Consider the following 11,244-nt stretch of genomic DNA (forward strand, 5'->3'; position numbering starts at 1 on the left):
CCAGCAGAGAGAGGCGGAACATTCTGTCCCGTCATGCTGAACGCGGAAGGAATTTTTTTTCAAAGCAGCTAATGCCGTTGTTTACACTTGGGGTTCCTATCTTTACCTCTGCTTAGAAAAGCAGGTGATTCAGTAATAATAATAAAAAAAAAATCTTTTAATTCTTCTTCAGGGCCGCTTTAATTAAATATATTCTGTCTTTATCTGATACCGTGAATTCCAGCAGATCACCCGTAATGAGTCTTTCTTTAAAGTAATGAAAGATTGACGTTGAACAATTGTGAGAGGGTTTTGTTTTACCTGATGTTTTGGCAAAGCTACAAAACAAGACCGTTTCCCAAAGCCCGCAAATACATGTTTAGCATAAGCACTGCATACGATAGTCAAAATACTGATGTTTAAAATTTAGCACTTGTGTAATGATTTGTAAATCACGTCTCGGTTTGTAAACTTAGTAGGGTTTTTAATATTAAGTACATTAGAACTTATTGCATGTGCTGCAGTCATCTTCTCCATGTCGCTCTAGGAGGAAGGAACAAGAGTTTTGTCTTATGGCTGTTCCAGGAAAGGTGGCGGCTTTCCGTCTGCCTCCCCTGCCAACTGTTGGAGAGATTATTAAACTTTTTCGCCTTAAAGCACAGAAACAACTTTCCCAGAACTTTCTACTGGATTTGCGATTGACAGGTTAAATGTTTTATTTTAATATTTTTAGCTACTATAAAAGATGTATCCCAGTTTTCTTCAGAATCCAGATTCTAGCTAAGGAGATGATTTTTGCATGATGATGTCTGTCAAACTCATGACAGCTCAATGGTAAACTTTTAAAGACTTCTTTTAAAAGTAGTTTTAGTTTAGACGAATTGATTTTACTTGTAAATTCCTAGAAGATGTGTTTCTTTATAAATTATAGAGTAATTTTTAGATAGAAACTATATTCCTGTATAAAATATGAGCTATAGATTGAAATGAAAAAATCCAAGCTTTAGTAGTACTTTTGCCATTCAGGTACTATTATAGTTTATAAGTTTGATTCAAAAATGAGTAGTTTTTTCAGCTTATTATGTATCATAGAAAGTACTGTAACTCATTGTGCAGGTTAATTTTCTGTATACTGTGGTTAGGAAGGTCATTTGTCTCAGCTTATCAGAAATGTTGTGGCTTTTTTGAACCAGCTACGTTGTTCTGAACAATTCGGTTTTCTCCAGCTTCACGTCAGCAATAGGTGACAAAGCTGGCAGTGCTCAATCAGTGGTGAGTTTCTTTACTGTCCTAGCGGTGTCTGGGTTTTGCAGTGATAAATGCAGTGCAGCTTCATGTAACTGATGATTTGATTACATTTGAAGACTTGGGTTGATAAAGATTTAGGATATGAACATGAAACTCAGTTCCACTTCCTGAACAACTGGACTCTTACCCTTGAATAAAAATAGCCATGTGCATTTAGTAAAACCTTACAAGTAGACGAGTCTTCGGATATTTCTTGTTTTTATTGCATACTTAAGAAATTACAGAGTGAGCCACATAATGTCTTTCAGCATCCCTCTCTCCATGCTTCCTAATGATCTCTTTGTTTCATTAGCTACGTTTTTAATCCTTATTTTAATCCTTTTTCAATCCTTAATCTGTTTTCTTTCCTGGCTGTAATGCCTTCCAGTGTTGTATCCTTCCACTTATGTACAGGTATTCTTTCCTCATCTTTCAGCTGCCCCACTTTCTGTAACTCCCAGTTGCCTGTATTCCAACTTTTACTTTACTCCAGCTCCTCCCTCATAGAATTGCTCTGTACATATTGTAATCTTTATAGAGCTTCACTGTAACTTTTTTGCTTCTTAAATTTTCTTGAAACTGAGGTACTGTAGTGAAATACCTTTATAAGGATAAGTAGTGAGACTTTAGGACATTGAACACAAGTGCTTACTTGCAGGAGGAGAATATAGAACTGCTAGTTTACAGATGATAAATAATACTCTTTTTTTTTTTTTAATTCTGTAATGAGAAACAACGTATATTAAAGCCATTAAACTTTAAATAGTCTTTTTTTAAACAGCTGAGTGTATCTTGTAGTATGAAACAAATCTGAATTCTGTGCAGTCTAGCAGGCGTGCGATCATTTAACTGGGATGTGTCACTGTTTGTGTCTGTTCTGAGATAAGCACACTTGTGCTTTAACAATAAACAATGAGTTTATCTTAGTGAGCTGGATCTTTTGGAGAATAAAGGCTTAGTATGTTCTTTGTGTCTTGCAGACAAGATAGTGAGACAAGCTGGCGAGCTGAAAAATGCCCATGTTTGCGAAGTGGGCCCTGGGCCAGGAGGAATTACCAGATCCATTCTCAGTGCTGGTGTTGAACAGCTCCTTTTAATTGAAAAAGATGCTCGATTTGTTCCAGGATTGCAGGTACCATCTGAAGAATAGTTTGTATAAATGTATCCACAACATCGAATAAGAACATTTTAAGAAAACAGAAAGGTTCCAAGTAACTTGTTGAGATCTCAGCATTGAAAATAGGTTTGCTTCTTTGGCTTAAATCAGAGCTATCATTTGTTTGAAGATGAAAATACACAGTATTGCAATTAATTGCTCCTGCTTTCTCATATGCCTTTTCATTTAAATACCCACTGTCTCTTCAGGGCCTGATCCTGCAACAGAATTAAGGCTGAGGTGTGGCTGTTTTTTCAGGTTGAGACGTTTCAGGTGCTTTAAAGGTCTATCCGTGCACGTGAAATAGTAGTTTGAAGGCAGAACGTAATGTCCTTTGGTCTTATTTTTCATTTTAACCCTAATAATTATGCTTTAAAGCTTATAAAATTGTGAACGTATCTCTCCAGTTAATATAGTTTAATGTGGATTAACATCCACATACAGAAGAATAAAGCAAGCATTTATTTTACATTTTCAAAAAAAAACACTCTGAAACTTTTGTTCCTTTCTTTTGAAGTTGGTATAAGTTCACAAGTCATCATGGCATTTTTGAGACACCATCTACTTGTGTTGATGAAGTTTGGCTGTATAAATTTAGCAGGAAAAACTGAGTCAAAAATCTCTTCAAATTTGACTGTTTTCTTGTGCCTCTACAACCTCAAATCACAGCAATTCAAAGGGCTTTCCATATATCGTACTGTGTCTTCTGTAGTAAATCAGCAGTGAAAATAAATAGGTAGTTCACTTGAGAACAGCTACCATCTCTTTGTAGGACAAAAACAATGTAAGATATGAATGAAACTGCTCATATCCTTAAACCTGAATATGCATGTAACTATGTCTTTGTAGGGTTAGCCATTGATAATTTACAGTATGCCATCTTTGCCTTGTGAAGTACGAAAACATTATGTTTTCACTTTTCTTGAATGGTGGCAAATCTGCATTTTTGTTTTAGATTTTAAGAACTGTTTTGGGATTGGAGACTATTTGAGGTTAAATGATACTTACTTTAGTTAACAAAGTTTTTTAAGTACTTAGACAATTTTTCCGGTCTTCCAAAATGCAGCCACTTCAGATTTCTCTGAATAAAAGTGTACTTTTCAGGGTCTTTAATGAGCTTTTGGTATGTCATTATCTTTACTATTCAAGTGAATTAACGTTAGTTGTTATATTTAATTAGCAACCTCCTCACAGTAGAAATAAATATGTCTGAATGAGGTTATTGAATATAAAGATGCTATAACTCAGTAACAGTGGATGTAAATGAACAAGAAATATGTTGCATCCATTAGTGTTAAATTTGGTATTGTTTTTTTCCCTCCACATAAGACGATACATAACAGAGTCTTTGTTTTGTGATAATGTGGGTTGTAATAGCTATTTTTTTTCTGGTTTCCCATTAGAAGCTCTATCAAAACCAAATGCTTACAGAAGGGTTGAGATTTGAATAACAGAAAATGTCAGAGATTAAATTAACAATTGGGGACTTTTACTTAAAAATATCTCTTTAGATACTTATAAAATCACTGATGTAAAGCGTACAGCTTTTTTCATTAACTGTTTGTTTTTCTATCACAAAACTGAAGTTGGGATCCTCTTTACTGCAATACTGAAGTATAGTGAAGAACATATGTGTACAGAGTAACAGTTTACACAAGCTGAGAGTCTGTCAGTTCTGTCTTGCTCTTAAAGAATCACAACCTCACTATGCCATATGCCCTAATAGTTGTTAGGCTGGAAAGATTTATGAGGAGAGAAAGGGTGCTCTCAGCTAGAGAGTGGATTGAATATAGAATTCTTCCAGGAACACCATTTTAATTTTTTCTTTGTGCCTTTTTGGTTGTGTGTGAAGAACAGGAGGATCTGTATGATGAGGAATCACCTTGCTTGTGTGCTTGGTGCACAAGAGCTCCTGGAACTGTGTTAGATGCACACATTGGCCTTAAAATGGAGAAAGTTTCAGTGGGTTTCTGAGTCTTTATTTCAAATTAGAAATATACAACTGTGTTTTTCTGGTCACAAATTAAATGCAGTTCTCAATTATGTTAAGTGTGATACTCAAAAAAACCCCAAACTCCTCTTGACATGAAAGCCATTATTAAAAAACAATATAACATATGTTAATAATCCATTATTGTGTAGGCAGCTGTCTGCTTTCTCTTATGCTATTTTCTAACTTTATTGATCTTACATTATCTTTCATCCTGTTATAGCATTTATAACAGCTTCAAAGAAAGATTTGAGAAATCATGGCCGATTAGTGAATTTGTATGCAATATAATTGCTAGTGTAATGCTGAAAAATCTGTTAAGTGGTTTGGAGTTGAGGTTAGATTTATTTTTTCTATTTGGAAATAATTGCTCTTAAAACATGGAACACTTTTTTTTTTTTAGCACGCTACATAAAATTTAGCTGTTTTAACAGTAAAATAAACCTTTACTCAAAAAAATTTCATGCAAACATTTTGTGAACAGTATGAGAAAGCAGCACTTTCCTTTGGCTCAGAGACCTGTGAAAGCTGTTTGTGCCCCTGAGCATGTTAACACGATTCAGATTGAAGATGGAACAATGGTGAGCAGTTTATTTCAGCAGTTAAGCCACTAGCACTTAACTGTTCATGGATTTGGATTTCTGTGCAAAAGCAAAATTGTTCTTTAAGCCATTTTTCATTATTCTGACTTAGGAACAATAAATATACCCAAATGTCATCTTTGTAAAAGTTGACTTGGCTTTTGAATTGTGCTGTTTGTGCATAGTTTCATACTGTAAGAGAAAAGATGAGTACAACACTAAACAATGTAACTAATTTTGATTGTGTAAACTGACACCAGAAAGAATTGGCCATCAAACTACAGCCGGTTCTGAGTTTGCCTTTCAGCCTTTATTAAATACTAGATAAGCTGCAGAAGTGGGATAGAGAAGTTGACAACAGAGTGGATTTTGTAACATCTAACAAGATACAAATTTTTGAGATTTTCTTAAGTGCTAGGTATTCATTCCCTCATTTTTGGGAACTCCTTGGTTTCTAATGGTGTGAGTTCAGACTACTACAGGGAGTATTAAGAGAATCTTTTCCCCCTTTTTTATGTAAAAGAAAAAATGACTGAATATTTCTGCAGCCTTGTATCACATATGGCTAAAATTGGATAATGGACTCTACAGCTACAGGGGAGAGAGAATAAACAACATGAGCCTTGTTTCCATAGGTAATGGATGTAAAAACTTTTCAAAACCTGCTGCTTGCATTATTACTTAAATCAGGTGGGGTCCTGTTAGTGGCCCCAGGTTTGTTAATTGTCGTTGTTGAAGAGACTCTTAGCAGTCTTTTTCAAGTTTAAATTCCCTATTGAGAATTCTACAGCTGTGAATAGTAAGCATTTACAGAATCGAGCATTAAACTTTTTTGATAGTGTTTGCTTTTTGAAAGTAAATACTTACTAATAGCGTGCTCAGTTTTAACTGCTATTGTGCTTTTTTGTGTATTGAAAATAAATACATAGCGATGGTTTCATTCCTGTTGTGGCTGAAGCTGGAAATCAGTTTGGTTAATACTCACTGTTGAATTCTGCTTGCTTGCTTACAAACAGATGCTATCTGAAGCAGCTCCAGGAAAAGTGTGCATTGTTCATGGAGATATTCTGACATACAAGATGGAGAAGGCTTTTCCAAAGCACTTAATAAAGAACTGGGAGGACGGTTAGTATTTGGGTTTGGTTTATTTCATTCTTAAGGCTTCTGAGTTAGTCTTAAGTGTGGTGATACAGTTGGAGTTCACTCAGTGCAGGTGTACATTTTGAAGGTAAGAGGAGAAAGACAAGCTGACTTACTTTCTTTCTAGAAGGAAACAGAGAATCATCTTCCTTTTCTAAGATAAAACAGTGGAATTTGTGTGACATTCACCATAGTCAACATTATTGAGGAACTTTGCAGTTATTAACCTTAGGGTATCTATCTTGACCGTACAATAACTACTCTTGGAAAGTATAAAAGCAAATCAAATGGTATACTGTTTTCCCAGCTTCTTCCTCTTTTTGAAGAAGCCAGAAGTCACCACTGCTGGCGTTCCACTGAAGAAATTTCTGTAACTTTCTTTGAAGCTTTTAGGAAACTTGTCCTTGAAAATTTAATTTTCTCATTGCATTGGCTTCAGCTGGATATCTTTGGCAAAAGTAGAATCTAATCAGAGACTTTTTTTTTTTTTCCAAATCTGAGGTTCTCGTAGGACTCAAATTCACCTCCCTTTTAAAACATGTGATAGTATTAGATAAATCAGAGAGGACCTCCCAGGCCTCTTTTCCAAATTTCTTAATTTAAGGTGGAGTCACTGTCTGTAGTGCCTGAAGAACAGTAAACTGCTTTCTGACTTAGGACATAAAAGACCATGCCACATTATGTTCATCTTGAAAAATTCCATGCCATATTTGCCTCATTGCAAAAGGTAAGTGCTTCACAAAACTATGAGCAAATGCATGTATAAAGGTGTAGAGCAGTTTTTAAAAATTTACCTTTCTTGAACGCACATATAAGTCGTCGTTGTCTTTGAAGCTAACTAATTAGAGGTAAGATATACTTTTGCTGTATTACTGCTACATGAAAATCTGAAAGGCTGGTGGATTTCAGAAAACACTTAGCCATCTGATATATGTGTAATATCGCAAATACGCTAGAAATATCACAGCCTAAAAAGTGCATAGTAAGTGTGCCAGAAAACCAGCTTGAATTTGATGTTATCATGTCTTATTCATGTGATTAAATGCTGTAGTATCTAAGAAACAACAACATGCTTTTGTCCGCTTCTGTTGCACTCCTGCTTAGACATAAGGATCCCCGCTAATGAAATGCCTGCTTTGTGTTGTACAACACATAGATACTGATACGATACGTAATTGGACAATACGTATCACTTCTTATGGCTAAGTCTTGTACTTGCTCTAAGACCTTTTGATTTCCGAGGACTCTACAGAAGGAGAGTTCTGTCCAGTTTGAGCTAGGTGATTGTTTTGGGGATTATGAGAACTCAGTAAAATGCCCCTGGGAGGAACGTGTTGGACAGAAGGATGAGTGTACCTAATAGTCATAGTTTACAATCATGAAAACACTGTTGTAGTTTTGCTGTTGTTACAGTTTTGCTATTCTAGAGTAGCTCAGCTGAAATTTACCGATCAGCTGAAAATCAGCTGAAAGCTACTGATTTATTCAAATGTAAATGAGAACCAAACCTAACCACTTTTTTCCAACTAATTACTGAGAATAGTAACACAGTTTTGTCAGTGTAAGACAAGTATAAATGGAAAGGCATAATTTTGGCGTGACATGATAAAAATTGTTTTCATATTTTAAGTCTAGGTTGATACGCACGTATCTTTCTTACTTACGTGTTCTTTCATGGCAAAATATTACGCAAAGCTTTCTGACAGTTTTTTTTCTTCCATCAAATGTTAACAGAGCCACCAGATATACATATCATTGGGAATCTGCCCTTCAGTGTTTCAACTCCTCTAATCATCAAATGGCTTGAAAATGTTTCCCGAAAGGATGGACCTTTTATTTATGGCAGGACACAACTGACGTTGACTTTTCAGAAGGAAGTTGCAGAGGTAAGATGTTACTGTTTTCCCAAAATTTTAAAGATGCTAAATTGAACAAAAATTTGTTTACGTGCAACCTTTTGTTTAAAAGTACAAAACCAATCTTGGTTGGCTTTAAAAAGAGAGGAAAGACTTCTAGTTTGTGTGCTATAAATTATGAATTTTAATGTTGAATTAATAATCTCTGATCCTTTCAGAGCACTTTTTTTTTTTTTAAATGTCTTATGGAGGGATATATTTCCTTGAGGTACTTAATCTGTGCTTTTCTGGAGTCTGATTTGTTCAACATGAATAGATTCCACAGAACTCTTATGTTTTTAAATATCTTTCTTCTCTCACAGTCATTCATGCATCGTATCATCAGTCTGTTTTTCCTTACCTTTCAATCATCTCAAGAATTACACTCATAATTATTTCCTTTGCCCTCTTAATTAAAATAATCTTTAAAAAATATAACTTCCTTGAAATAAGGAAAAATGGAAGGTTAGCATTATTTCCAGTTGTGATTCAACACTTAAAACACAGGGGGTGTTCTGTCAAGACCATGGAAACTGACTCTGGCTTTTTTGAATGAGACTTGATATCAGAATTATTAATGGATTGCTGCCAGTGTTATGTGTGTAAAAAGGCATCATTTCAGTTCTGTCACAGCGAGTCCAAGAGCAAACTGAGGTTTTACTTTGTCTCAATAGTTAGATTCTCAAAGAAGGCCAAACTGATGAGCTATGTAGTAGTGTTAATTCTACATCAGTTGATAACAGGTTGACTTACTCCACAATCCTTTCAGACTTAACAGTTTACCATTGCACAAAACGTATCATATCATAGAGGCTGGAAGACTTTCTGCTTTGTATTTATGAAAAGCAGTATGGCTTCTTACCAGCATCTCACTTGCTTTTAAAAAAAAAAAGGAAAAGGAATTGCACATCAGTCTGAAAACTGAATTTCCATCTAATTACTCCAGTGTTCATAAATATCTGGTTTTCTGTGTGCAACCTAAATGTGTGCGCTGTTTTAATTTTAATCTTTCACAGTGAAAATTCTACTAGGAAAATTTTGCTGTGTTTTTTTCAGTACGCAATTCAGTAATAATTATATATGCAAGTGGCATGTCTGCTGTCATTTTGGGATCATAGAAAACCATATTGTGCTGTCCTGAAACCAGGACACCCTGCAATCAAGATTCAAGACAAGTACTGGAGTATTTCCAGTAGGTGGCTCTAGAGAACTCCAGGGACAAACATTTAGTATGAAATAAGTTAGATTTCTTAATTCAGTTCTGAGCTCGTGTGGTTTCAGACATTAAAAAATCCAGATCTGTTTTCCGAAAGGACTTCATGTCATTTGAGATTATACCTCGTTGCAAAATACGGCTAATGGACTGTGATATAAAATGCAAAGTGATGATGGGTAAGATGCAAAGATCTGTGACAGCAGTGAAAAAAATGGCCTAGCACTGTGTGAGAGCATAAATGCACTCTGTGCTTTATATAGCTGTAACTAGCTGCATACACCATTGGTGACACGCAGATTATAGTACTTCTGCACCCAGCACAGCTCAATGAGATGCAAAATACAATGCACTCTTAAGTGCCTTGTACTTAGAAAGCTGAGAAGTTAGAAACACTAGGAAATTGAATTATATGTTGTTCAAGGTCATGCAATGAATCAGTGTTAATTGTCGTTGAGTTTACATTCTGGGATCTCTTGATTCTTGTTCTTACATCTATTTAAACACAGATCTTCCACTGAAGACAAAATTGTTCGTAGTTTCTGGTTTGCATTTCCATAATTGATTTGACATAATAAAAAACTTGTTTGACAGAGACTACTTTGTTTTATGATTGGGAGAAACAACAATAATCAAAATCTGTGTCTTTTTTCTGGCCCTCTGAAGTTGCTGAAGTTAACCATTGTAATTTGGCATATACAGGAAAACTATGATATAGTTGCCATCACAGAAACATGGTGGGATGACTCGCACAACTGGAGTGCTGCAATGGATGGCTATAAACTCTTCAGAAGGGATAGGCAAGGAAGGAGAGGCGGTGGGGTAGCCTTGTACCTTAGGGAGTGTTTTGGTTGTCTAGAGCTTAATGATGGTGATGATAGGGTTGAGTGTTTATGGGTAAGAACCAGGGGGAAGGCCAACAAGGCAGAGATCATGGTGGGAGTCTGTTATAGACTACCCATCCAGGATGAAGAGGCAGACAAAATATTCCATAGGCAGCTGGGAGAAGTCTCAGAATCGCTAGCCCTTGTTCTCGTGGGGGACTTCAACTTACCAGATGTCTGCTGGAAATACAATACAACAGAGAGGAACCAGTCTAGGAGGTTCCTGGGGTGTGTGGAGGATAACTTCCTGACACAGCTGGTGTGTCACCACACCAACTAGGGAAGGTGCCCTGCTGGACCTGTTTGCGAACAGAGAAGGACTTGTGGGTGATGTGACGGCTGGAGGCTGTCCTGGGCGCACAGCTATTGAAATGATAGAGTGATCGGTTCCTGGAGAAGTAAGGAGGGGGGTCAGCAGAACTGCTGCCTTGGCCTTCCGGAGGGCAGAGTTTGGCCTGTTTAGGAGCCTGGTTGACAGAGTCCCTTGGGAGGCAGTCCCAAAGGGCAAAGGAGACCCGGAAGGCTGGACATTCTTCAAGAAGGAAATCTTAAAGGTGCAGGAGCAGGCCGTCCCCATGTGCCAAAAGATGAGCCAGTGGGGAAGAAGACCGGCCTGGCTGAACAGAGAGCTTTGGCTGGAACTCAGAGGGAAAAAAAGGGAGAGTTCATGACCTTTGGAAGAAGGGGCAGGCAACTCAGGAGGACTGCAAGGATGTCGTGAGGTTATGCAGGGAAAAAATTAGAAGGGCCAAAGCCCAACTAGAACTTAATCTGCCATAAAAGACAATAAAAAATGTTTCTATAAATACATTAGCAACAAAAGGAGGGCTAAGGAGAATCCGCATCCTTTATTGGATGCAGGGGGAAACATAGTGACAAAGGATGAGGAGAAGGCTTGGGTACTTAATGCCTTCTTTGCCTCAGTCTTTAATAGTAAGACCAGTTGTTCTCCGGTTGCCCAGCCCCCTGAGCTGGAAGACAGGGATGGGGAGCAGAATGAAGCCCCCATAATCCAAGGGGAAATGGTTAGCGACCTGCGACACACACAAGTCTATGGGGCCGGATGGGATCCAGCCAAGGGTACTGAGGGAGCTGGCGGAAGGGCTCACCCAGCCACTT

General features: G+C 37.0%; 1 protein-coding gene across 1 annotated transcript in view; it reads left to right on the forward strand.

Annotated features, from left to right (window-relative positions):
• Window positions 1–536: 536 nt before the first annotated feature.
• The window catches only part of TFB1M (transcription factor B1, mitochondrial), a 32,952-nt gene continuing 22,244 nt past the window's right edge, over window positions 537–11,244 (forward strand). Inside the window, exons 1-4 of the mRNA XM_009334291.1 lie at window positions 537–684; window positions 2,247–2,398; window positions 6,010–6,118; window positions 7,868–8,019. Coding sequence (XP_009332566.1) covers window positions 552–684; window positions 2,247–2,398; window positions 6,010–6,118; window positions 7,868–8,019 — 546 coding nt within the window. The 5' untranslated portion in view covers window positions 537–551. The remainder of the gene's footprint in view (window positions 685–2,246; window positions 2,399–6,009; window positions 6,119–7,867; window positions 8,020–11,244) is intronic.

The sequence above is a fragment of the Pygoscelis adeliae genome, unplaced genomic scaffold, assembly GCF_000699105.1.
Source record: "Pygoscelis adeliae isolate BGI_AS28 unplaced genomic scaffold, ASM69910v1 Scaffold261, whole genome shotgun sequence".
Taxonomy (NCBI): domain Eukaryota; kingdom Metazoa; phylum Chordata; class Aves; order Sphenisciformes; family Spheniscidae; genus Pygoscelis; species Pygoscelis adeliae.